The 27,982-nt window shown below is 34.4% G+C and overlaps 1 protein-coding gene across 1 annotated transcript; it reads left to right on the top strand.

The window, feature by feature from the left end:
- C5 (complement component 5) lies at positions 1-27,289 on the top strand. The gene is made up of 41 exons (XM_009892348.1): positions 1-65; positions 1,088-1,280; positions 2,249-2,411; positions 3,030-3,100; positions 3,718-3,809; positions 4,929-5,011; positions 5,505-5,595; positions 5,920-6,025; positions 6,772-6,898; positions 7,238-7,353; positions 7,582-7,782; positions 8,384-8,587; positions 9,075-9,284; positions 9,465-9,614; positions 10,475-10,604; positions 10,895-10,960; positions 11,563-11,763; positions 12,338-12,428; positions 12,857-12,933; positions 13,579-13,718; positions 14,392-14,613; positions 15,202-15,262; positions 15,870-15,959; positions 16,229-16,441; positions 16,580-16,655; positions 17,528-17,687; positions 18,170-18,265; positions 18,562-18,733; positions 19,607-19,812; positions 20,607-20,759; positions 21,125-21,187; positions 21,998-22,079; positions 22,733-22,784; positions 23,487-23,589; positions 24,344-24,418; positions 24,514-24,619; positions 24,812-24,898; positions 25,277-25,366; positions 25,898-25,981; positions 26,748-26,886; positions 27,160-27,289. The coding sequence occupies exons 1-41, from the start codon at positions 1-3 to the stop codon at positions 27,287-27,289; spliced, it is 5,037 nt and encodes a 1,678-aa protein (XP_009890650.1).
- The last annotated feature ends 693 nt before the right edge of the window (positions 27,290-27,982 follow it).

Here is a 27,982-nt window from a genome sequence, read left to right as displayed (position 1 = left end):
ATGATGATTTTAATATATTTTTTTGTTTTGCTATTTTCTGGAACAACTTTTAGCCAAGAGAAACCGTAAGTAAAGCAAATACAGAATTTACTGGAAATGTTAATGGATTGTTATCCGCTATGTTAGGTAAATAGACACAGAATTTAAGTAGAGCCAATACAAAAGGCATTGTCCAAATTCATGTGTTTTCACACACACAATTCTTACTAGTGTATGTGGGACTTATGCTAGAAAAAGGACTGATGGTTCTGGAATTACTGTATTTACTGACAAATAAAGAAGTAGTCATCTGCTTATGTACCTCAAGATAAACATGCAAAAAGTTAAGAAATAAAGCTGGTGCTCATTAGCTTTTTTATAGAGCCTGAAGACAGATACTTTGTTACAGGTTTGCTGAAAGCACTTACTTAAATGTGTATTTTCAAATTGTACTTAGCAGTGCTTTTTTCATTCTTACATCTTAACAATGGTGTATAGAAAGCAGCCAAATTAAGTGCTTTTGGCATTTCAGAAAAAGAAGATGCACATATATCAAATTTTTTTTTCAATGGCACTTCATATTTATTTTAGCTACATTATGTGGTCAGGTACTAAAGCCTGGCTTGTGCTTTTGTGGAATGATGCATACTTCAGTTTACAAAGCACTGAGGAAATTAGAGTAATCCTGCAAAACTTTGTTCACATTTGCATTTACTGTAAGTTGCACCGTTTATTTCAGTAAGAACTTTGCCAGTGGGAAAACTGCACAAGTGTTCTATTTGGAAGATTATTATTTCAAGGTTTAATTTGGCAAAAGGAATAATTATTTCCATGTAAATAGCCTGTTCTAGTAGACATGATTTTGTGTATCTGCAAAATGAAACCCATAAACATTACCTAAGCTGTTATTTGGTAACGTTGCATTACAATTTTCATAAAAATTATTCTGACTGGGGCTCTACTGTGTTTAACTAGTGTCTTAGAATAACTTAGCCTGATTAGCTTGTTTGCTTTAACGGTGTGTACATAAGTGAATTACAAATGAAGTAAGAAATCTGAAATAAATGTAGTTCCGTTACCCTTTTATTGTCTTATATTCCATATACAGATATGTCATTACAGCACCAAAGATCTTCCGAGTTGGGGCATCGGAGAAAGTCGTAGTGCAAGCTTTTGGTTATGAGAAGACGTTTCCAGTCAATATTGCCATAAGAAGCTTTCCAGATAAGCTTGCTGTTTATTCTTCTGGCCGTATTTCTTTAACTCCAGCCAACAAATTCCAAGATGCTGTAACTTTAACAGTAAGGAATTCAGAATTTTCTTGCAGTGTTTTTATTGTGACATTTAGTTGTAAGTGTTAAAAAAAAATTATGATAAGCTTTCAGTTATTTAAACTGGGAAGGGATCCTTAATGCCTCGATTTCTCAGTTTGCTACACGTAGTTTATTTCATTTTAGTTTGTCTGACATGGGAATTACATTCAATAAAATTACTGTGGAGGAGTGACACCAAAGTTAAACATATAATCAAACTATTTTGGAAACATCATAGTCACATAACTTGAAAAACTTAAAAAGGGAGAATAGAGAAGTGTTGAATGTGGACGAGATATGTCAACTGAGTGTTCAGAGTAAGCCAAACTGGTAATTAAATTGAGGTTCAAGATTTCATTTTGTTTGTCAGTGACAAGCTCCAAAGGGGCCCAGATTTCACCTTAAAGCTTTATTTAACTAATTTGCCTGAAGCAAAGAGTGCAGGAAGCTAAATAGATTTTTACTGAAAGCTGATGGCCATGAAGGTTTTACTTGGGGTGATGCATTCCAGGAGATGCCTCTTGCCTAATTTTCCTTTTCAGCCAAAATAGCTACTTCACCAAACTACCAACCACACAGCGACTTTGGTGTGGTCAGGATTTATCATGTGTATAAATGGAAGTCTGATAATATGTACTCTTGTAACCTCATAACTGGGCTTTGCACTTTGCTATTTTAGTTCTGGACATAAAATACAAAATTTCAAAATATCTGTTTGTAGTTTCATACTCCAGGCCATCATGTATGATGTAAACAATAATAAATACTTGTGGGTGTTGATGTTTTTATTTAATAATAACAAACAACAAGACAGTAATTGCTATTCAGATACTCTTCTCAAAAAACCCAAACAAACAACAAAAAACCCAACCCAAAAAACAACAGAAAAAACCTGTAGGAAAAAATACTTGAAAAATATTTTAATATTCTTTAAAAATCCTTTTTGTCTCCCCCAGCTTCAACCAATGGATTTGCCAAGAACAGATAATTCAGTGAAGTATGTGTATTTGGAAGCTGTTTCTCCACATTTTACAAGATTAAAAAAAATTCCTGTTTCCTATGAGAACGGATTTCTTTTTATTCAAACAGACAAACCGATTTATACTCCTGATCAGTCAGGTAAGTAATGCTTATTGCTCTTCTCTATTATTTAATTTTTAAAGTCTGTTGACTTTGCCAAGGAATTAGGATTTAAATGTTCTTTAAGCTCTTGGGTTATGTTGCATCACCATTGCCTGCTATTTAATTTTTTAATCAGCAGAATGATATTTTGAACTATTTGATCATACCGTAGAAATTAGTCACTTCTACCAATATTGTCTCAGTCCCTGTCCCCTGCACCCTAAATGACTAATCTGTGGCCCAAAGAGTGAAACATATTCTTGGGAATAGATTAAAAATATTTGTGAAGAAATGATGACTGAATCATTGGTTTCATGTAGATTGAGCTCTTTTCCTACAAAAGGGATATGCTAGGATTGTGAGGGTAAAAAATTATATTGCACTGTGATGACTCAATGTGAAAGAGTCGTGGTGCAGGGTCTCCTGTTGCTAGCATGAATAAATTACTCTTTGGACACTGTACTGACAAAAGGTCAAGAGCATTCTGTAAATACCAAAAAGTTAAACAATTAGTATGGACAAAAGTCTGGGTTTTGAGGGGTTTTATTTGCTTGTTTGTTTTTTTAAATCTCTATAACAGGATGTCTTTGAGATTTATTGTAATAATTCTTACAGTGAAAGTTAGGGTTTACTCCCTGAATGAAGAACTGCAGCCAGCTCGACGAGAAACTGTCCTAACATTTGTGGTAAGTTGTAATTGAATTTAATAATATTCTGTAGATCACAAAAACAGTCAATGTAGTTAGATGGTAGATCAGTATTGCAATGAATATTTAATAAAACTGTTAGATGTTTTTGCAGGTAGCCAGACAGCTTTTAAAAGATCTAAAAATTACTTTGCACAGTTGGATAGAGGTTTTCAAGTCCCAGATCCAAAGCTGTTGCAGAATGGAAAAAAAGGGAAAATATGAATTATCTTTAATATCTGGGGAAAGGATTTTTGAGGGAATTTTAATAATATATGGGTTTCATACTGTTGTTTATTTTATTTAAGACATAAAAATAATCAGTATCTATTATACCATATTTTTTTGCCTTTAATAATAGGCTTGTTATTACAGTAAGTTTTTAGCATTTTTAAGCATTGTGTAGTAACAGCTTTTAATTGTTGGAACCACAGTAAAATGTTTTATCAGAATTTCAGTCTGAGTTGTTTCTAAAAATGTTTGCATTTTCATGCTGTGAAATGGACAAAGCAGAAAAATATGTTATGGCCAGGTGCCCGCTGAAATCACAGAATGAAGATTTTCCTTTTGATAAGAATGATCTGTAACAGCTGATTCTTTTGTATTATTCTTTAAAGGATCCTGAAGGAGTAAAAGTGGATATTATAGAAGAAGAAGATTTTACTGGAATAGTTTCTTTTCCTGACTTCAAGATTCCTCCTAATCCTAAGTAGATTTTTTTAACGCTTTTTGAGAATTATAGCATAATACTGCCTTTTCTTAAAGACTGTCAGAGTGTCTTTTGCTTGATACACAATGTGCATGTCTTGAAACTGGGAATTTTCTAACATTTCACGTAGCATGTAACCATGGTATAAATAAGGAACTTACATGACCAAGTATTCTCCTTTTCAGTTGACTTCCAAACTAACATTGCTCTCCTAAAGCCAAGTTGGGAAGCTTACTCTCTGCGTTTCAAATAGATGACATATGCTCACTGTAATAAGTGAAAGTGAGGAGATGTAGTGAGTGAAAATACTGGTGATAAAACTGCAATTAAAGAACAGCTAGTGGTAGGTTTGTCATGCTCAATTCAAAAGGAAGATTAACAAAAACTAAAATTTTCTACTGTAGAGATAGAAACTGTCAAAGATGTATTGATTTCAAGGAGGGGAAGCATTCATATTTCATACATATATTCATACAAATCACCAGCATTTTTCCAGTAACAGCAGCATACAAAATAAATAACTCTTCAGTTCTCCTTTTAGTCTTGAGAGGGTGCTGGCGATTCACTGAGTTGGCAGCATGAGGCTAGCAGGTGCTTGAAAAAATCATTTTTAACTGATTTACTTTTCATTAGGAAATTAGCAATAATTTCAGTCTGAGTAAAAATTAATTTTGTATCCTCCTTGAAACTGATTTTGTGTTAACAGTAGACTTGAGTAATTTTTATCGTAGTGCTATACTGCCGAAAGATTGTAGGAACTGATTTTCTATAAATTATTATGTAAATTGCATTTGTGCCTCAGTGCCCTAGTGAGAGAGACAGCGATCCTAACTGAAGTCTGCGTGAGTCCTTTGGAGCATTTTCTTGGCTAATATATCTTACAAATACATTTTTCAGTGTAGATACATGTAGCCATTCTCAGTCAAGACCTAATTGCTTGTAGGTCTGCATTGCAGATGACCTTTCTGTTGGATCCAATCACTGTTAGCCACCTGCTTTTGGCCACGGTGCCAAATTTTTCTCTCTAATTATTAACATGAAATATTGTTAAATAGTAATATTATTTTTTGTCTGTGACATTAATTGTCATCTTAAAAAAATATTGTTGCCATTTCATAGGTATGGAATTTGGAAAATTGAAGCCACGTATAAGAAGAATTTCATAACCTCAGCTGTTGCAAAATTTGAAGTTAAGGAATATGGTAAGGTGTGCCCATACTGTAAACCTTCATTTTTATATGTTTTTTCAGAGAAATTTATAGAGCACAACTACACAACACAGAGGAAGAAAATGCAGAAATGCCTGAGGTAACATTGGCCTGCTTACACACAGCAATGGGATGCAGTGTAATGCCAAGTGGCAATGTCCGTTCAAGCTAATGCGTCACATCAGCATAAAACTGTATTAATACCTTGCCTCTAAATAGAGTTATTCTTTAGTATGCTGGGTCATCTTGACGTAGTTGCACTGACGCAAAATGGGGAGCCAAGGCAACTGCAGATAACTTAGGGCTTGTAAGTTGTGCTTCACTGTGGACAAGCTGAGAGCTGTATTTTGGGGCTGTAATATTGTAATTCAAATCACTTGAAGCCAACATGATTCTTTGATGGCTATACAGAGGCAACTTTCTGAGTACCTGGGGCTTAATGTATAAAAGCACATCTAAGTGGCTTTCTTTTCTACTCAATTTTCAGCAATGCCAAGCTTTTCCATCATCATAGAGCCAGAAAGTAACTTTATTAGTTCTGATAAATTTGAGAACTTCAGGATTGTTGTGAAAGCTAGGTAAGGAAATTTGGCTTTGATTTCTAAATATGTGTGTACCTCCTCTTCTCTTACCTGAGGAATGATTCTCCCATGTCCAGAAGTTTCCACTTTTACTTCCTCAAGAAACCCTATCATCACATTCCTTTCTGCTCTCTAAGGGAATTAAGTGACCTTTTTTAAAATTCTTACGAAGTGATTATTTTTCAACAGAAGTGTTTAAAGCTACACAGATATTTGTTTTCTATCTCTTGCCTATGAAATTACTCTTCTTCAAAAACAAATGCTTTGTTGCAACCATTAAAGTAATCTTAAAAGCATTTTGTATTGTTGTTTTGTTCTCAGCTATTTTTATAATAAAAGGCTTGCAAGTGCTGATGTTTTTCTTCGTTTTGGAATAATTGAAGAAAATGAAAAAAGAATGATGCCTCGTGCAATGCATGTAACTAGGGTAAGAAGAAGCAAGCTTAGTTTTTGTAGATTTCATATGTTTAGTTCAGAACTGATACAATTCCGCTGCATTTTTCCCATTAAAGTTGATGAGAATGGGTTCCAACTCCTAGTTTGCATTGACAGCGATTCAGTGTCAGCTTTTCCTGTGTAATCCTATCATCGGGATCATAGAAATGCACTTTAAAATGAAACTCAGGCAGCATCTGAGACAGCATGTAATTTCAATCTGGTTTAATTACTCACTTGAGCAAACTGCGTGGTTGAAATTTCTATGAAATAACTTTTATGCTATCTATTACAGAATAAACAAAGGAAATAAAATACAGGATCGATGTAGTAATACCAAATCATGATGGGAGGCAAACAGACCAAAATCATATTGATGTATTATGGGGAGTCTGTTCTCCACAAATTATGCCTCCCTCATTTAGTCTGGCCTTTTTGATTTAGTCATTAAGGGATGATAAAAGGCATTCTCTTTCCTCATTTAGTGAAGCTATCTCTGTGTTATTGCTACCTCTTGTTGGGACTGCATGCAGACTTTGCAATATGTGCCACTGGTTGATTAATTATCAATAATTTTAGGGAATAAAGAATTCTTCATTAAAACGTTCCCACCTTTGATTTCCTCTGAGAACAGACAATGAACAGGAACATGCTGAAGTTAGAATTTATGTATAGTATATCTTATATATTATTTCTGAAATATTGACTATTAAGTAATGATTCATATTTCATTTCCAGATTGAAAATGGAGTTGCTGAGATCAATTTTAACAGTAAGCAAGCAGTGAGTTTTATAGGGTTTCAAAGTCTAGAAGAATTGGATGGGTCATATTTATATATTGTGGCATCAGTGTTGGAGTCTACAGGTGAGTTGCTTTTTAATTGATTTGTTTTTTAACGTATCTGCAAATGCAAACAGAACTAGAAAACAAAACTATATGGATAACTTTCCTAGTAGAAGACTTTCTTTTGTATTCAGGAATTTTTATTCCAAACACTTGTAAGGAAGAACTGCCTATCCGTCACTGTAAAAATGTTGAGTAAGCTTTTTTTTTGGCTATTTGTCTTTACAAAAGTGCTAGGAGTTGACTCTTTAGATGCAAGGACTTTGCTATAACAGACAGGTTGTACTGTCCTTTGAAGGCAAGTGGAGAAAACATAGGCTCCAGGATGTGATTATTAAAAGGGGCGTAATATTTTGTTAGGTGGCCTCAGTAGTGAAGCAGAATTTGCTGGAGTCAGATTTGCTGTATCTCCTTACAAATTGAGTTTGATTGCGACTCCTCTCTTTGTGAAGCCTGGACTTCCATTCTTCATTAAGGTTAGTTAACATAAGCAGGATTGCTGCACATTACAACATAAAACCCATAATGCAGAAGCCTTATTCTTTTTTGTATATATTACTCTAGGTCTTAACACGCTTTTAATTTCCATTGACCTCTTACATTTTTTTAACTTGCTATTGTAGAAGAAGCTTAGCAGCTTGAAAGTTTTCTTCTTGAAAAATGTCACCGTTCATATAAGAAATGTTATCTATTCTGATGAACAGGTGCAGGTGAAAGATACAGTAGATCACTTTGTTGGAAATGTCCCTGTAACTGTCACTGCAAAGTCATTTAGTGAGCAGATGGATGAGACTCAGTTGATAACAGAGGGTTCAGAATCCGGGAGAAGAAAAACAAGCGTGAATGATGGAACTGCTTTGTTTGTTGTTAATATCCCATCTGATAGCAAAATATTGGAATTTCAAGTGAGTTAAGTAATTCCATGATTTTATTTCTTTGAGGGTTTAATTCTGTACTTTTGCAGATGTACAGCACTAATAGAAAGATTTTACACTCAAAAAGTTAAGAGTTTATAACCTTAGAGACGATTATTAATAATCAGTTATGAAATGCGAATGCTATAATGAAACATTACTTCCCTATTAAATTTTTTATTAAATTGTTCTGAAACAAAATATCCTTATTTGTCAGATATTTATTTCATAATAATTATTAAATAAAAATTCTAAGTGAACTGTGTGAAAACAAACCTCAGAGTGCTTCCCTCACTACGTAGGGAGGCATATCATTGACGTTTTCTGCTCTATTTATGTATGTGCTTCTACACCACCATTTTATATTTGACTTGATATTTATAGATCTTTTTATTAAAGAAAACATAGAAGTCTTGAGTTGGCTTTTAATTTATTAATACCTTTGAATAATATGTTGCAGAATGCTTTTAATATTGTAATTATTTGTTTTCTTAAGTATAATTCTGTACTTAAACTATTCAGAAGTCAGAACATACGGGGGTTTTGTCGTTTTTTTCCAAGAAATTTTTCAGACATTTTATTATCGTTTCAGGTAAAAACTGCAGATCCACATCTTTCAGATGAAAACCAAGCAAGTAAAACCTATGAAGCAAAAGCTTATTCATCATTAAGTCAGAGTTATCTATATATTGACTGGGCTTCAAACCACAAAATACTAAACGTAGGGGATTTTATAAATATTAATGTATATCCACGTAGTCATTATATTCATAAAATACATCACTACAGCTATTTGGTAAGTAAAAGATGCTTCCACATAAAATAATGAATTGTGATTTAAAATATGGTCCTAGATGAAAAACCTCAACAATGAAGGGTTATCCTCAGCACAGAATGCATCCAGCTCAGACAACTGCTCCTTCCATATATGATCTGTAAGTCTTACAGTAAAAAATTGTAAAAAATTGTAAAAAACAGTCTCGTGTTTAAATTATATATTAAATCTCCATTGTTTTGAATTCTCATCTGACATAGACGGGGATTAAGAACAAGTAGTGCTAGTCAGGATTTGAAATAGAGAGGTAGATCAAGATGCACAGAGACAGCACGTCTCTTTAGGGGATGATGGAGGGAGCTACCTTCCCTTGAACTAGACTCACTGGTCCCAAATGCATTTTTGTCTGTGTTCGATTATATTTAAATGCAAGTAATTATTATATGTAAGAAACATATTAAATATATAAAATTTGACTTTTTTATTCTCCCTCATTTGTCTATTACAGATCATGTCAAAAGGGAAGATAGTAAGCTTTGGAACTCAGAAGAGAAGTAAGGATCTGGAATATGAACATCTAACTTTTCAGATAACCCAAGAAATGGTTCCTTCAGTGCGTCTTATAGTTTACTACATAGTCATGGGAGAAGAAACTGCCGAGTTAGTAGCGGATTCAGTTTGGCTGAATGTGGAGCAGAAGTGTGGGAATAGCCTTGATGTGAGTAGCAAAAAAAGCACTAACATTTGTGGGTGAGCATTCATTTTAGGGTCAGGTTTTAACTTGGAATTACACAAGTTCTTTAACACTTCCTCAACTTACCAAAATGTCTGCCTTCAGATGCATTTATTTTGGAACAAAGTGCTTTTAAAATTACCAATGTTTGTTTTCAATTTATAGATTAAGCTACAATCAAGCAAAGAGATACTGAATCCAGCAGAAGTTGTATCACTTAAATTGAAAACACAATTCAATTCCTTTGTTGCTTTGTCATCTATTGACAAGGCAGTATATGGAGTCACAGGAAGAGGAAAGACAGCAATGGAAAAAGTTAAGTAGTAGCCACAAAGAGAAAAAACAGTTGCTATTTGTTTCATGTTCATATTCAGATAGCTATTATGTGTCATGCAGTCAGTAAACCTGAAAATAGGCAGAAGAGCAATTCAGTCCAGAACAAAAGTTGCTGATTTAAATCTGACAGTTCAAAATTGTGTTTTTAAAGACAGATCTGAACTATCTCATCAAAACCCTTCAGACTTGGCCAAAAATAGGTTGCAATGTTAGAGAGCTCCTTGATCAAAGAGGCATGGAGACTGCATTCTCCTTCTTAGTTCTTCTGTAATCTTTTCAGGTTATATTTTTAAGGCATACTGGTACAGTGGTATGGCAAATGCTATTACATTCAGTGGGTTACAGAGGTTTTCAGTCCTTGTGGAATTTTAGATACCTGTATATGTAAGTAAAACCTACATATCATCTGTCACTGTAAGAAATCCATTCCTGTGATAAAACACGTTTTATAAATACTTCAGAACAGTTAGATACAAAACACACAGAAGAAGAATAAGAGAATACTTTTGCACCAACCTTGAATCATTTGAATCTGGTTTATAGCACTATTGAATTGCTTTTAAACAAGCTAGTCTGACTATCAGAACTGGTATAAGCACATTAGTGAATCATTCCACCTCAATTCATCTGCATGACTCTAACTCTGAAGTGAGCTACAAGAAAGTGGCTTTGTTGGTGCTGGTGCTTGAATTAGCTCAAATTTCACTAAATGGTATTCTTCAGTGTGTTGTGAGGACACCTCAAGACTAAAGTGGCCTTTCTGCAAGTCTAACATTCTCATTCATCATATGTCATATTCCACATTTTAGTTAGCTGCTGATTCTTTTTTTTTTCCTCAGATAATGCTACGTTTGGAAAAGAGTGACCTTGGGTGTGGTGCTGGAGGAGGACGGAACAATGTTGATGTATTCCGAATGGCTGGGCTTACATTTTTAACCAATGCAAATGCTGATGATTCAAATGAAGCAGGTATATTTCTTTGTTTTAAGCATGAAATTGTGGATTTTCTTTTCTGAAATGTTCTATTGTGACTCTCAGTTATTAGGAATGCGTGTACTAATGATTTTGGAGGGAGGAAAACGTTATGACTTGTGGATCTGTTATTGTAACTGAAATGAAATACTTTTATGTAATTAAAATAGTAAACAGAAAAAGTCTACCAGATTTTGAATGTTATTTTATGGAATTATTTTTAAGCAGGCTGTGCTATTACAAAAAAGGTCATGTCCTTTGTACTTATTTACTTGGTTTTTGAACAGGTGAAACTTGCAATGAAGTTTTAAGAACCAAACGGTCGGACTTCAAGGACCGGATACTCAAAGAAGGTATTAAAAAAAAAGTATATAATTATGGAAAAAAAATCTCATCCATTAGAAATCAAGAAACTGAGCATTTGCTTACTACTTTTAATTATTGTTATTAACTTGATGTATTGGAGACACAAACAGTGGAGAGACTGACAAATATGGAAGATGACTTTAGAGAGCACCCCATTTATAAAGCCTCTTAGCCCTATGCTGAATTTGAAGTCAGCAAGATTTAAGTACACTTTGAAAATACAGCATATGTTTAAGCTCTTTTATTTTTTTGAAGAGACATAGCCTAAAACCTCACAGTACTACCATATGGCAATCTTTCCCAGTGACCACCTGCCAGGGACCAAGCCTATCAGAAGAATGTTTGACTGTTAAATATAAAAATGTAATACAACTCCTCTTATCTAATTTATATTTTATTTCAGAATAGTAGGGATTAAGTGCATGTCACTAGCTTCTGAAAAATGCTATGTTTGTGTTCATCCTCAAATTTGTGTCTTCTCTGAAATTCTGCAAATGTTAACAATATGTTCGGTACAAAGAGTTAAGATGCATTTGGAAATAAAAAATTCATCTCAAGGAAAGGAATTATTTTATTATTATTATTTCAGCATCCAAATACACACATCCAGAAATTCGAAGATGCTGTATGGCTGGAGTAAAAGCATATCCAGTCACTGAGACTTGCAGTGATAGAGCTCAGCGAATTCGGAGTAATGAAAGGTGCATTTCTGCATTCAGAGATTGCTGTGAATTTGCAAATAGACTGCGGGAGGAAGAGCCTAATAAACTTCTAATATTGGCAAGAATGCGTAAGTACGAGAGCTTTAATTCTCCTGTGGACATGTGGTGAAACACTTCTGACAGAAGATGGGTAAATATAGAGGTGATAGCTTTGTTAATCTGTTAACCCCTCGCTATTAGCTGTTAGGGTTATTCCAGAAAGAATTTTCCTAGTCTTCAAAGACATTGGTTGTATACTCCTAAAGAGGGGTAGGAGAGCAGTTCTTTATTCTCTTAAGAGCTATATTCTCTTCACCCATTCTGAGAACAAGCAGAACTGCAGAGCACCGTTGCCTGTGAAGGCAAAGCTAAACTTGCATGCTAATTTTGAATCCATTACCCAGGCCCGAAACAGCCAATGGGTAACATCTTAGGAAAGAACAGTGGGAGTATGAAATTTCTTGTCTCCCCTTCTCTCCCTATAATTGCTTGTTAACAAATTAATCTGTCTGGATATTGGACAGGTGCTCGTGTATAAATAGATGAGATGGGATTAACACAGACTTTTGATTGAGGTTATTTGGATACCTTTTTTCTTGTATTGGGACTAACCTGAGGTAAGTAGGCAGGATGCTGTATCACAAAATATGTTATGTTCTTCAGATTTTGAGGCTATCTTGGAACTGGATGAGGCTGAAGTTCGTAGCTACTTCCCTGAAAGTTGGTTATGGGAAGTTCACCAAGTTTCTCCAAGGTACTACTTTTCTCAAATCAGTTACCAGCATTTGACTTAGTGGTCAGTTTTATAGAAAGTAAATGCTAAACTTGAGGGAAGCTGGATAGTCTTAGTTGTACCTGAGACGTGTGCTAAAATGCAGTCTTATACAAACTAACTGTTCCTGCCATGCTTCCCTCCATGCAAGGTATGCTGTCTGGTGCCCAGATTGTTGAGCCACTTTTCCTTTCACTTTTGACCTTACTAGACACCAGCTTTTGTAAAGTCAGCTAAAACCTAGTTTATTCAAACAAACATCCTGTTTTCTAAATATGCTATCTTACCTTATCTAAGTCTTTTATATACAGGAGTTGCTTTGGGCACGTATGGTCTTTGTGTTGATTAGCTGTTGGTGTTAACAGATGGCTATTGATAATGTATAAACGTACTAAGACTTCTAAACACAGGTCAAAGATTCTGTCCATCACCTTGCCTGATTCGCTGACTACCTGGGAAGTACAAGGTGTTGGCATTTCTGATAAAGGTAGGTACTGCAACCTAATTAGATTGTATCTAAGTAATTAGGGAGCTTTTCCGTTTGGATTTTGCAGAACCTGTCATTGCAGTTGACACATATGTTCTGAAATTTCCATTTTCTGGTTGATAAACAGGAAAAGAAAATATCAAAATCTGTGTTTTAGGGAAAGGAAATTACTTCATTTCTGGTTATGAATGTAAATGGCTGGCAAAACAAAGGTCTGTCTAGCCTGTCTTGGGTTTGACAGTGGCCTATAAGAAATGACTAAGAGGAACATAAAAACAAATAGTCACTGAGTCTTCCCTGGCATAGCTTTACAGTGTCCTGCTATAACTAGCTCAGGGACTTGAGGAGAGGAAGAAACAAATTTTCCGATAGATATGTCCAAACAGAAAATTTGTTTCTCGCTTTGGGAAGGAGAAGCCCAAAGGACTGGTAGGTCAGCAAGTATGTGTGAAGAGTGGGAGACAGCAACTTGGAACAGGAAGCAAGAGCCTGGTCACTTTTAAGAAAGCTTGGACAATTTCAAAGTACATATTGAAAAATGATAAGTCATCCGTAAAGGTGGCAAGTATGTGAAGACTTTTTTTCAAACTTTTTTATCAGAAGGGTGGATAAGATAGTCTGCTTTTATGTTTTTAATTTTCTTAGGTATATGTATTGCTGCGCCGTTGGAAGTGCAAGTTGTAAAAGATATCTTCCTGAGTGTTTATGTTCCTTATTCTGTGGTGCGAGGAGAACAAATTGAGTTAAAAGGATCAGTTTATAACTATAGAGCTTCTGCAATTAAGGTAATTTGTGATCTTAGTCAGTTCCACAGAAAGATTAACATAATAAACTAAAAAAACATTTCCCCTATGGGTATCCAGTATGAACAGATCCTTGGATCAGATTTCTCCAGTCCTTCAGCTAGTGCTATGTATGCTCTACATAACTATGTAACAATGAAATCCAATCATTAATTGTTTCATTTCCAGCCATTCCACTGATTACAATGTTGTCATGCTCTTGCCTAGCAACTTTGCCTCATGAAAGTTAAAATACAATTTTTCTATTCCAATTGTTTGGACACAGTATTAAAAAGTGAAGGGATTTTTTCAATGACCTGCTCCAGAGCTCACAGATCACGTTGTTTAGGGATTTAATGTAAAAGGACTAGTTTTAAGGAATTACATTCAAGCAGAAGTGCAAAATTATTATTGAAAGAATGCAAGAAAAGTATGCAAAAGTATGTGCGTGAAGCAGGTATGTGTGTGAAGCCTAGTATAGTGGTTCCCTGGGTAACGAATATTTGTTACTGTCTCTCTGGTGGAAGTAATAGTAATTCTGAAGGTAGTAACACTTGCTCATTGTAAATATAAAACAGTAATAGAATGCTCATTGTAGTATTTCAGTGGCTTTAATATTTCTCTGGTGGTGTACCTGTCACAGAAGTGAAACATTTAAAATCTTTTAACATTTCAGTTCTGTGTTAAAATAGCAACTGGAAATGGAATCTGTTCTTTTGGAGATTCTGCAACTACCGGATCGAGGATACGCAATTGTAATTTTAAGAATCTAGATGGTGGTTCGTTGTCACCATTTACATTCAGAATACTTCCTTTGGAATTAGGTCTTCACACTATCAACTTTACGTTGCTGACAGCCAAGAACAGTGAAACTGTAGTTAAAACATTACGCGTAATGGTAAGAAAAAAAATCAAAATGTTTGTAGTAGTTTTGAATTTCATATTGATTCAGATACAAGAAATATAAATATGTTAAGTCAATACATAAATATTACTTTATTTTAATATTTTCAGAATGCAAAATATCACATGATATCATTGAATTCACTGAGGTGTATGCAGTGGAAAAATGCACGACTGATTGTTTGAGTATGCACATTTTTAAACCTTGCATATAAGAATTGTCAGAAAGACTAGATCAATAGATAGATTATAACTTAGTAAGCAAGGAGAATATTGTATTTGGAGTTATTTGGTTCGGATTTTCAACTACTTACGCATGCTTCATTGAAAGACACTTTTTTGTAATTTTACGCTTTCCTAAGCTTTTATTTAAATCTTTTGTTAAATTTTCTCAAGAATTTTGGGAGATAGAACACTAGCTTAAATGTATGTAGAATAGATGTAGAACAGTTAAGAAAAAGTCAACTACAGAGGAGGATGTAGAAGGCAAAAATACTATAGTTTTACACTGTTGTTTCAGCTAATATATTTGATTAAGGAAAAGTGTTTTCATTTTCTACTTGTTTCCTCTTAATGATTTCAGCCAGAAGGCATTAAGAAAGAACTTCATGCAGGTTTCACTTTGGATCCACAGGGTGTTTATGGTAAGAGAAGTGATGATATATGTCTTTACTTTGTTTACTTTTTCTTATTCTTGATTCATGATGATCAAGTTTTCTGTAATGTGAAAAATTTGGCATTTCTGCTTCCTGAAATATTCTTCATATGCCCTTTACACGGATTTCTTGTCCTTTCATTGACTAACAGATCCATCTCAATATAGCTAGTCTTTCAAACAAATACTTGGATTCATTTCTTAAAGGAACCTTTATATGTACCTTTTGCTATGACATAATACTAAGCTTTGCTCAATGTGCTTGAAAACGAGTTAGCAGGTGCTTTATTAATGAAAATAGAACATTTTCTCATTTAACCAGGGATGAATCTGAAACCATAAAGTTTAGGTCCAGATCAGATTTTTTTTCTTAATAAAAAAGGCACCAGAAAGATTAAAGTGTTTGCATATGTTCTTTTTGAAAGGTTGATGTGGTTTGCATGTGCATTTGGGCATAGTTCTAGTCTTCATGTTATCATGGGTATTTTTGTTGCTGACTTCTCAGATAGTGACCTTTAAATCTGGCTATTACATCTGAATCATCTATTGATTTATATTGTGCAGTATGATACATATATGTGCATTTTCAATTACAGGTTCAATCAAGAGACGACAAGAATTTCGATACAAAATCCCACTAAATCTAGTCCCTAAAACAAAAATTGATCGAAGTGTCAGTGTAAAAGGTAAATTGAATTGAAACTTTTAGTCTACTGCATATGTACTTTCTCTATATATGTTCTTTTTCTCCTATTTGTTACTCCTTTGTTTATATTTGCCTGAATTTATTCCTAGGTTCTTCTCCTTTTGAGAAAAGGCTCTGCAGATCACCTTTTGTGTAGAATTTTAAATACTTCATCCAGAATTATTGCTTATAAGTATCAGTCAGACTCTGCCCTTGGATTCACTTTCATGATCTCTTATTTAAATAAATTCTGTTCTTTTCTTTCCATAGGACATTTTATGGGTGAAGTGATTGCCACAACCCTCAATCCTAGTGCTTTTAGTATTCTTACTAATCTCCCAAAGGGGAGTGCAGAGGCAGAGCTTATGAGTGTTGCCCCAGTATTTTATGTGTTTCGCTACTTGGAAGAGTCAAATAACTGGCGTTTACTGGGTCCTGAAACCTTAACTTCAAGAACCCAAATGAGGAGGAAGATGAAAGAAGGTAGAAAAATATAGCTTGTTCTCTCGCTTCAGAGTTGTAGAGGTGCATAAACTTTGCTGAATGAAAAAGATAATATATCTGATTCAGCAAATACAATTTTAATATAAATCTCTTTTCATAACTTGTTTTCTCCCTTAGGAATTGTAAGCATCTTGTCATTCAGAAATTCTGACTTCTCATATAGCATGTGGAAGAATGGGCAAGCTAGCACGTGGTGAGTTCAAAAGGTCTTTTGATCAGAAGGAATGGAAAAGGCTTGTTTCACACCGCTTTAATATATTAACTACTTTTTAAAGGGTAATACTTGCTAGTAAGCATGAGAGGTGAACCTGATGGTAGATTTAAATGGTGCTTTCAACTTCGTATAATATCTTTTCATTCCTTGTTTTCACTTGTTAACTCTTGTGTTTGTGTCCGTAGTTCACACCGTTACAACCAAGTCGGGCCAATGGTTAGGAGTAGGCATACCTGAGATAATTTGTAGGATTTTGTTTACTTCTGAAACCTCTTCTTTGGGCCTGGAATTTTACAAAAGGAGTGTGTAGACCTTGGTTCCCTGCAGAATCATAAGATCAGGCAAAGGTTGCACCTCAGCTTTGAGGAAGGAAGGCTAAGTACAGGGACATGAGCAAGGGCAAAATAGTCATAACTTCTGTTCGTGCAACTATGATACTTAAAGGCTATCAAACAGGAGGGTCATACTGTTTATGGAAAACAGAATGTGCTGTTGCAACTTATGCAACATACATAGTTGTCAGGTCTTTTGCAATGGCAAATGCAGTTGGCTCATAGAAGGAAAGAGTAAGATGCTTCACAAGCATCTTCGTTAAGTTCTGTGCATAGGAAAAAGTAATCTTTTGGGCATGTAATGAGTTCGTATCCTGAAACATGGAATTTGATCCTAGTTTAAAACTGAGTAATCATTCCCCATTTGTTAAGTCCCAAATTCATCTGCAATATTTCTTGGAACTGTGGGAGTATGTAGCATACCTAAATCATAAATAGTGCAAATTTGTGTCCAGCATCTAGCAATGGGGTAGTGTCTAGTAATAAAAACAAATGTGATCTGTTTGATTTCCTTGGCAGGTTGACAGCTTTTGCTTTAAGGATTCTCGGACAAGTTAATCAATATATAAATCTGGATCAAATTTCTATTTGTAATTCACTTCTGTGGTTGATTGATAACTGTCAAATGCCAGATGGGTCATTCAATGAATTTGCAAATTACCAACCAGTGAAACTGCAGGTATGAAAACCAAACATTGTCTGTGTGTATGCAATAAAAGCTGAAGTCACCAGGAGGTAATGGGTTTTAGGAAGGCAAGGTATTTTAAGCTGCATTTCACCAGAACACCTATTCAAGACAATTTTGCTAAGTTTGTGTTTTTCTAAATTCATTTAAAGAACAGCACAATCTTGCAAACCTTTCTGTTTTACCACTAAAAGTAGCTGCTTGACACTTCTTAATATTTAGAAAAAAAATTATGTAGGTTGATTTTACAGTACAATAGTCCTGCATTGCCAATAGTTTTGTCTCTTTTTTACAAGCCAGCTATTACAAGAGTCAGCTATTGACTCTTCAAAAGAGTCAACACATTTTCAGGTTAAAAAAATTTGATATTTCTTACAGGAATTTCTATTTGTTTGCTTACATAAACTGTAAAAAGTTATATTTATTTAAATTACTGTTGTTCCTATTTAGTTATATTTACATATTTGATTTTGTAGGGTACATTACCCAGAGAAGCTAAAGAAAAATCTTTGTACCTAACAGCATTTTCTGTTATTGGAATTGAAAAGTCAATTAAAATATGTCCTACTCAGGTAAATAATATTTTTATTTCTGCCAGCAGTCATGTTCTGGGATTCTAATTTCTTCCATTTTCTTTAACATTTGTTCAAAGAAATCAAGAGGCTTTTTTCAATTTTGAAGATTAAGACTTACTTACTTTGTTAGTCTTTGTCTTTCAAAATCAGTGAAAGAACAATAACAAAGTTCTGGATCACTTTACTATAAAATATATTGTAGAAGACACTATATATACCTATATTGTCTTGAAAGATGTGTTTCTTTAAAAATAAATCTATGGATGTAAGCTGTAGCCTGTTCATCTTTTCAGAAAATCCATGATGCTAAAAATAAAGCAGGAGATTATTTGATGAAAAATGTGCAGTCTGCTCAAAGCCCTTTTACTATGGCAATAACTTCGTATGCTTTAGCTCTTGTGGATTTGAACCACCCTTCTGCACGATCGGCATTCTCTGCACTGAAGAAGGAAGCATCTGTCATAGGTATTATTAAATTCTCTCAGAGTCTGTGCTGTAGTTAGCTCTGAGGTAGGCTGTTCTTTTGGTATTTTTAAATTCTGTAATGTGGTGGCACTACTTAGAGAGTGAATTTCAGTGATGCTTGCTTTAGCATAAGTGAATTTTTAGTCTTGTGTGGCCTAGTATTTTTGCTAGATTGCATCTCGCTTTCAGCTTTTCAACAGTGCAGTTTCATTATCAGTACGCAAGTCAGCTAGGCATCTGTCGTTCCCCATTGTATCATGTTTCTTCTATCTGTCGGCTTTCCTTTTATGCAGGTGTCCATAGTGGATTACTTTTGTCTGCCTTCTCATCCTTATAACGTGTCCACTCTCTTCCTTGGATCAGAGAGGAATTTTTTCACAATATCTGCCACTGCCCTCACTTTTGTTGTGTTGGGTTTTCTTCTTAATTTCTCACTGGTTGATGAAGGACTTTGTAGTTTCTTGGGAACGCTGCTCCTTCTTAGCATATTTTTGTCACAGGCTAGGGACTCAGACTGTTCTCTGCCAAGTAACGATTTCTACCGGAATAGAAAAGCTTTGTCCTGTCTGTTGAAAGTAGCTTTAAAAAATATATTAAAATCTGCATTCTGTTTGTTTGGCCACCCTGTCACTGTTCAGGACCAGCAATATTCAGATATGCATCAGATGCTTTGCATCAGGATTGCTTATCATCATTTTCTAGTATAAACATCAAACTTACTACTGTAAGACGAGTATATATTCATCTCCTGTTAAATGCAGAGTGAGTTCCTCCTTTTCTTTTTGACCTGAGTAGGCAATAGTTCACCTTGTGTAGTCTGGAGATAGCTGTTGCTATGTTTCAGTCTGAAACCTTCCTTTTATACTTTTGAAGGTGACCCTCCTATTTATCGTTTTTGGAAAGATACTTTCAAAACACTAGATCATGACACTCCCAGCTCTGTTACTGCACAAACGGTTGAAACTACAGCATATGCCTTGCTTACTACTTTGCTAAGAGGGGACAAAAACTATGCCAATCCAATCATCAAATGGTTGTCTGAAGAACAAAGATATGGTGGAGGATTTTATTCAACTCAGGTGAGCTTTTAAATGTTTTGTTCTCATTCTTCAAGTACCAAAATCTGAGATGTCTTAAGAGGGTAATATCATGAGATGACCGCATTGACAACTTCAATTTCCTATATATGGGATTAGTATCAAATGACTCTGTTGCTATGATATTCTTTGGCTCTGGGAAATATGACTTCTTTTCATGAAGTCTATTATAATTAGAAATTTGCAAGCTGATTCCACTGACTTCAGATCCGCTGATTGAAAACAATCATAGGAGGAAAACTGTTTTCTGAAGTTTTTTATAAAATGGAATATTTCTTTTCATGACATGATGTTTGTTCTTGTTTTCCACAAAAATTGAATGCAGTAGAAGATGGTATATATGTTTCATTGTAAAAACTGTGTTAGCGTACATGAATAGATTAAAAGTCGAGTGAAAGTTGCCAGATTTCTAATACACTATCAACTAGTTGTACTATATAGAATATTCCAATAAATGCAACCTCCCTCTTTTTTAAATTATTAAAAATCCTTGGGAAAAAAAAAGATGGGTTCTGTGTTTGTTGATTGCTATTTGCTTGCTTCTTTTTTAGTACTTGCATGCATTTGTTTAAATTGCATAATTATGTCTATGAGTATAGTGCTAAATATGTTACCATTCTGTTAAATATGTTACCACCATGTTAAGTGTACTGCTGAGACAAAGCTAAGCTGTTTAGCTAGTAATGATTACCATTATTTGTAATCGTGTTTAAGAAAATAAATTGCTTCCTAATACGTTTTCACTTATTAAATTCTTTGTAATTGATTTCTGGCAGGACACAATTAATGCCCTTGAGGCCTTGACTGAACATTCCCTTCTTGTCAAACGGCTTGATTTGGACATGAATGTTAAGGTGGCATACAAAAACCATGGAGACCTTAATCTATTTAAATTGACAGAAGATAGTTTCGTGGGAAGAACTATGACAGTAAGTGAATATTATCGTTTTTGAGAAGTGAAAGCAGAATTCCCAGCAACTTGTTAAATAATTATTTGAACTTTGAAATAGCTACTAAAGTAGCTTTTTCTTTTAATATATTGGTAGTAATTTGGTATAGCAACTGCTTACCTGCTTGCTTACCTGCTAAATTTAATGCATTTCAATATTCATTTAAATTTAGTATCTCTTCTTATTCCTACAAAGGTTTTTTTGGTAGAATCCGTTTGTAGCATCAGGCCTTAATATGTATGTAAAATGTAGAGAAGGCAAGCAGTTCATCTGACCTGAATTGTTGCTAATAGCACTATCTTTCTTATTAACTTACAACTTTTTGTTAAACATCAATCCTTTAGGTGCCTTTGGATGACGACATATATGTAAGCACTGGCAGCAGCACTGGCATAGCAACAGTAAATGTAAGCATACAACCAAGTTTTTTAAATGGAACCTCTGGTTTATTAACATCAACATTGAAAAGGAAACTGAAATTTCTCATAAACTTTTCCATTTGTTGCCCTTACCTTTAGACTGAAGTGATGGATGTCATTACGGCTGTATTTTAGATTAAGTACAAGCCATTGTATGACTCATGGCTAATGAGAGAGAAGTAGTGAAGTTTCTTCCTTTTCATCGGAGGTTTTCTGTTCCATAAATCTAAATAGATTATCAACTTAGTTTTAGTGCTCATCAATTGTTCCTGTCTCTGCTTAGACAGCCAAACAGGAAAACAGCCAACTTAGTGATCAATTTTGAGAAATTGCTCAATTCTCTGTTATTGTGCTGTTTACTCTTAGTTAATTAAGCAATGTCATTGAGAAACTGTTTTCTTGCAATATTTGAAGGAATAATTTTTGTGTGCCTAAATATTAAGCTGTTGCCATGATTCTTCTAATCTTTCATAGCCTGTTCTAACGTCAAACTTAGTAACATCTGAAATGTACATATTTTTGTGTACTACTATTTATATTCATAAAATATCAGGAGTTGTTTGGATAATATTTTTAGTCTTGTAAATAAAACCAGTGAGAGTGGTGTGGTTTTGCTCAACAATTCCCCATTTCTTTCTGTGCTGATCATTTATTTATTCTACTTTGCATCCATCAAAACTAACGATACTTGGTTTTACTGGTATCATATTCTCCATATTATGAGTTTTCACAGTTTTATGCCAGTTTTGAGGATTGTTTACTGCTTCTGTTTTGTCTAATTTATTTGTATGTGTGTAGGTGAGGACAGTGTATAACACAATTGGCACTTCTGAAGAGTCGTGTAACTTTGAATTGAAGATTGTTCCAAAGAGAGATGATGGTAAAGGGTTAATATGGTTTTAAATATTACTACTCAGGTCAGTGCAAGAGAAGGAGGAAAAAAACTCTTACTTTGTTTAACAAAGTGTTTCTTATTAAGAATTAAACTAATAGATCCTGCCACTTTCTAAATGCAAAACTTGAAAAGAAACTGGTAGAAGCCTTTTTAGCCCTTCTTGAAACTATTGCATTTTTGTGAATAGAATTAATTTTTAATGTATTTCTATTAGGTGTATTTTTACTCATTTATGGAAGAGTTTTTGTAATTGGGGGAGTGAGGAATACAAACTTCCAGCAAAAGAAAGAAATATGATGGGGGATGGGGGCGGTTTACAGTGAGTTCTACAAGGTACTGAGAATTCCAGTCCAGTTACAACAGGGTATATAACCACATTCTAAGCTTTTGCCGTGAAGTAGTTTTAACAGCATAAGCACACAATAAAGCACATAAAGCATTAAACCTGTTATTTTACCTGAATTATAAAAGAAGTATAATGTTACTTGTTTGTGGCTAGACAATGAGTTCCTATAGAAATAGCCACCAAAACAGTTTAAAGAATTATCTTTCAATTATGCAAATACTTTATGAGAATTTTGGATTGCTGCTTCTGAAGAGTTATGAAATTACTTATTTGACTCTACTTGATATGAAAGGTTACAGAAGAGAAGATGGGGAGCCACTTGGGCGCTTAGAGGCTTGTGCAAAGTAAGTAGTGCTGATTGGGTTTTTGGTTGGTTGGTTTTATTGGTTTTTGTTTCCTCAGTGATTGAGCCAAAGTTTTGAATGTAGGGGTTTCATTTAACTAAATACTGGTTCTAAATGGCCTGGATTTCCTAACATTCAACGTTCCTCCTTGCAAAGGTGGAATTCTCAGCTGACATGTTAAGGAACTGGAGCAGTGCAAAGCAAATGAGCTGTGAGTCTACATAGGCATTATGAAATTAGTCTAAGAATGTTACAAAGGCTTTCTGGTCTTTTGGGTTTTTTAGTTATTGTTTTAATGTTATATTAACTGATATATTAAATTTCTTTTATTTTTTAAGAGATTAAAATGGTTTTGTTTGTTAATAATTGCACGTGGTCTTCTGATCTGCTTTTCTGCCGGTTTCTTCCCTGTTATGTATGTGTGTAAACAGAATTAGAGTCAAAGGTCATGATCTTTTTGGGAGGGAGTTTTTCTTTCATTTATGTATGGGTTCTCCTGGGACATAAGTATTGAGAAAAGCTTCTTTGTGCATGATATTGGCATAAAGCTGAAATGATTCATCTGGACTATTTTGCTTCATTACAGGTTTACTGTGGTATAAATGTTGGTAGAATTTTCCTTAGGTTTTTCTGGGATCACATTTGAAGATTTCTTTCTTGAAGATTTCAGTTATCTTTAATATTATTTTTAATGTATTTTAGGTACAGGCCCAGAGTGGGAGAGCCGCAGTCAGGGTCTGCTCATTCTGTGATGGACATAGGTTTGGTTAGTGGATTGGAAGCAAATACAGAAGACTTATCTACTGTAAGTATTAGTGAACTTTTTTCTTTTAATGAAGTTTTTTATGACGGAACTATAATATTTACTGTACATCTTTTTCAGTTAGAGTAGTAGTGCAGATTTATATCCTTATATCCTCATTGCTTCTAAACACTTCTAATACTAATGAGAGTAATATACTGAAGTCTAAATTATGGATTTTTGATAGAGTCAGAAGCTAGTCAGCTAGTCAAAGTTTGACATCTAGGCTCCCTCTGCTGTTAATGGAAAGACAAGTGTGGATAAAGAGTGGCTGTTCTCTGTGTTTGGGTAGTGTGCATCAGCCTCTGGAGATGCTGTATCTGCTAACTGTAATGGGAACACTGTTAGTATACACACCTAATGATTAGGTGGCAATAGTTTGTGAACTGAATCTTAACTGTAGTGCTTGTGTTCATCCAGCTCCTATTGACAAGCATGTGAGTTTTAGTTAAAGGCAATCAGAGGTAAGCATTATAGGATGTAAATAGGATCCTATATGTGGACTCAGGTATTCTTTTAAGGATAATTAGCTCTTCAATTCTTTCTTATCTTCATGTAATTAGTAAAAGGGTAATTTCCTTAAAAGAAAACAAAAAAAACCCAAGTAAGAGTATGAGTATTGTAAAGAGGCAACCTTAAAATAAGGGTCGGTTTATATCTCAGAATTATATTAAAGCTACTGATTACAAAACCTTCAAGATCGTCCAAAAATGTTTAACTTGTATAAAAGATTTTTGTCTGTTTTTCTCCCCTACAGCTTGCAAGTGGAGTTGATCAGTTGATAGCAGATTATGAGATAAAAGATGGGCATGTGATTCTGCAGATAGACTCTGTATGTTACCCTTTTCATAACTGTAAGCACTACTTTAACTCTTTGGAATAATTTTGTTTCCTCCAGAACTCTTTCATTCATGTGTCTTTCAATAGGTGCCAGCTAATAATTTTCTCTGTGTTGAGTTCCGAATAAGTGAGCTTTTCCGGGTTGGAATGCTAAATCCTGCCACATTCACTGTATATGAATATCATGCACCAGGTATGTATTCCATGCCTTCAAATTCATGTTTAACTCTTTATTCCTCCTTAAAGACTACATTTTTCCTTCTTCAACAGCTTTTAATCCTCATTATTTTAAGCTCAGGTAACTTTTGACTCACAAAGTTCTAGTGCTGACTTCTTGGACTTTGCTTTTCTACATGTATTTATTATTTCTTTTTGGATCTTCTAGATAAAAGGTGCACTATACTTTATAACCCCTATGGAAATGAAAAACTTGTGAGATTGTGTGAAGGAGATGAATGCAAATGCATGGAAGGTAAACTTTTTTTAAGATGTTTTCTCATTTCACTTGGTGGGAAAATGCAATGTAGTGCTTTGGACAAAACCACACTAAACACAAGGAAAAAAATTCTCTTAAGAACACAGCTGTTGTCCTCTACAAATGTTACATTTTTTTTTAAAAATATTTTTAAAATGTGTGCAGTATGATCACGAATGTCTGACTGGATTAACTTCAGGTGATTGTGGGTGTTATTTTGTATTTTAAATATTCATCATTCCAGCATGCAATCCCATAATTATGGTGTTTCTCAGTTACAGTAGATTATCCCAAAGAGGTAGAGGTTCATGATGTTTTATTTGAGAACATGTGATGACATTTTCTTAACACTGTTTTTTTTCTTTCTCAATGTAGCTGAGTGTAGTAAAGTACAAAAGAGACTAGATCGGTCAATAACTGCTGATACCAGGAGAGAAGCTGCGTGCCAGAATGATATTGCATATGGTAACATTTGAATTGTCATTACCTATTTCATGGGCTCTGACTGAAATGTTTACTTGTTTACTATTGTTGGAAAACATTTTGTTCCAATTAGATCTTTAGTGATTAAAATTTAGTAGGTTTGACAATGGCATACAGTATATAAAAGTGACATATCGGAGCAGAGAAGAATAAGTGCTGAATAAAAGTCACATAACCAGCATTAGTGCACCAGTGAGCCTGATTTGATGAGTTCTGCTAATAAGCATTACGTTTCTCTTGCTTGGTCCTCTTCTAACATGATCATGTGGCTTTGGGGTCAGAGGAAGTTGTGAGGCATCAGATGAGAGCATGGGTAGAGCTTCCATCAGGTTAGAGCATGGGTAGGACTTGTTAGTGTTTCTTAGACTTACATTGTATACCTATATCCATTGTTTTCCCAGAAACTAGTATTGTAAAGGGACATTGTATTCTCCGTCTAAACATCTGTGAGATATTTAGTATGTATTGCAGGAACACGGAATAACAAAAAGTTTGTTTTGTGTTGTTCTGCAGTTTATAAAGTCAACATCTTATCTCGCAGTGAAGAAGGTTATTTTGTAAAGTATTCTGCAGCTCTTCTGGACCTCTATAAAAGAGGTGAGTGTCCTGTTCTTAATCCGTTTAACAACTTAGAGTAAAAGCTGTCTGGTTGAGACCACTGAAGCAGCTGACAAAAATCAGCAGTCAAACCAAGTCATTTCATGAGAGTAGAAAACCCTAGTCTCAAGAATTTGAGAATTCTTTTGTGCCCTGAGAAGGACAGTCTTTGTCTGATGTTTTTAAACAGCTTTTCTGTATTACATCTGTTGCTAACAAATCTAAACTGTAATCAGTTAAATGACTTTTAAGTGACAGAAGAAGGCGACCATATTCCATAATCAATTAATACAGTTGTGAGCTGTTGTTTAAATGTCTCATTTGTTCCACAGAATGCCCTCCCTTACTGTATATACAATGATTGTATGCAAGGATATGCCATGCCTTAACTTTTCTCAGATTTTTGTAGCTTGGGCATGTGGGACACATGCTTCTGCGACAAAGAACTTTAGAATGTTCTTGGGCACTCACTGTCTTACCTTTGGGTCATTTTTTGTCTGAGTTTAAGCACCCAGTATTTCCTTATAATTACTATAATATAAAATTATTTAATGTGCACGAGGCGTACTTAGCATTCAGATTTAATTTAAAAAAACATTTTACAAGAAATATGTTTTATGTCATCAAATTTCCTGTTATATAACTAGCGGCAAATAGATCCCTTGGCTGTGCTGTACCGTAGAACATTTTGGTGTTTTCTGTCTAACGTATGAGTGACTGGAAATTCTCTTTGTGAAATTTTCCAATTCCTGACATTTTACTTCAGGGCAAGCTTTTGCTCAAAAAAATAATGAAATAACCTTTGTTAAAAAGAAGTCCTGTACGGATGTTGAATTGAGCCCAGGAGAGCAGTATTTGATCATGGGAAAAGAAGCCTTAAAGATAAGCATTGGTTACAATTTCAAGTAAGTAACTTACCATCAGAATATGCAGAAATTTAATCTTAAATTGTGCTGTGAAGTGGCATGTGTTTGTATGTAATAGTTTTTATGTAATGTATAATTGATTTAATTTTTTAAGTATTAGTTCAACCAATAGTTACACAATGTGTTTTCAGATGTGTACATTTCAAACAGGATTATGAACACAAAGCAAGCAATTTCATATTGTCTTTTTTTTTTTTTTCTGTTTGACATTTTTCTCCCCAAATCTTTGATCATTTTCTGTTGTCTTCTTAGATTCCAGTACCCTTTGGACTCCAGCACTTGGATTGAGTGGTGGCCTTCAAATACAGCATGTACCTTTTGTCAGGAGTTTTTAAACACAATGGAGGATTTTGCTGAAGATCTCATCATCAGTGGCTGTTGATTTATTTGGAGAATTTTTAAATTAAAAATATAGATAAAATCTCATGTATAATTAAAAAAATAAATAAAAATCCTCACCTGTTTAGTAATTCTTTCCTGAACTTAACATTCATTAAGAGTTCATCTTGAAAAATGGTCTTTGCTTGTATTTCATAGCCATTCTCTTATAACATACTAATGTTCAAAGTATGGTTATTAAGCTTGGATGGGAGAATAATGCAGAATACTGCAAAGACATTTGAAGTCAGATGAAGTGGATTGACTGTAATAACAAACATGTAAAGTACTGCCTTGTGCCAGAATAACACTTAAAAGCATTAAAATCTGATGTCTTATTAAAACATAACCCTTAAACATAAGCCTTAAAAAAAAAAAGGAAAGGAAAAATAAAATTGTTTTTCAAATAATGTTGTTATAGCTTTAATTTCCAAGCAACTTTTTTAAAAAATAAAAAATCTTTCTAACCTAGCAGAATAGCATCCAAGTATTTAGGACAAATACCTTACTGTAGCCCCAGTTTGTTTATAGTGACGATTTTAAAATGTTCAGTTTCCAACTTCATTAAAGTATTGCAGCGTAAGAATGATGGAAGACAATTTCTCACGCTATTTTAGATTATGCCAATAGCCATACTGAAGCCAGGTACTCCTGACCCCATTGTGCTTTTATAGTTTCCTTAGACCTGCAGATGACA

Source organism: Charadrius vociferus, unplaced genomic scaffold, assembly GCF_000708025.1.
Source record: "Charadrius vociferus isolate BGI_N301 unplaced genomic scaffold, ASM70802v2 scaffold549, whole genome shotgun sequence".
In the NCBI taxonomy this organism is placed as follows: Eukaryota; Metazoa; Chordata; class Aves; order Charadriiformes; family Charadriidae; genus Charadrius; species Charadrius vociferus.
This window is presented reverse-complemented; position numbering and strand designations above follow the sequence as displayed.

Coding starts and splice junctions, on each gene's coding strand:
- C5 (XM_009892348.1), top strand. CDS start 1: ATGATGATTTTAATATATTTTTTTGTTTTGCTATTTTCTGGAACAACT. Junction 9,285..9,464: donor AGTGTGGGAATAGCCTTGAT/GTGAGTAGCAAA, acceptor TTCAATTTATAG/ATTAAGCTACAATCAAGCAA. Junction 12,429..12,856: donor GTTCACCAAGTTTCTCCAAG/GTACTACTTTTC, acceptor TTCTAAACACAG/GTCAAAGATTCTGTCCATCA.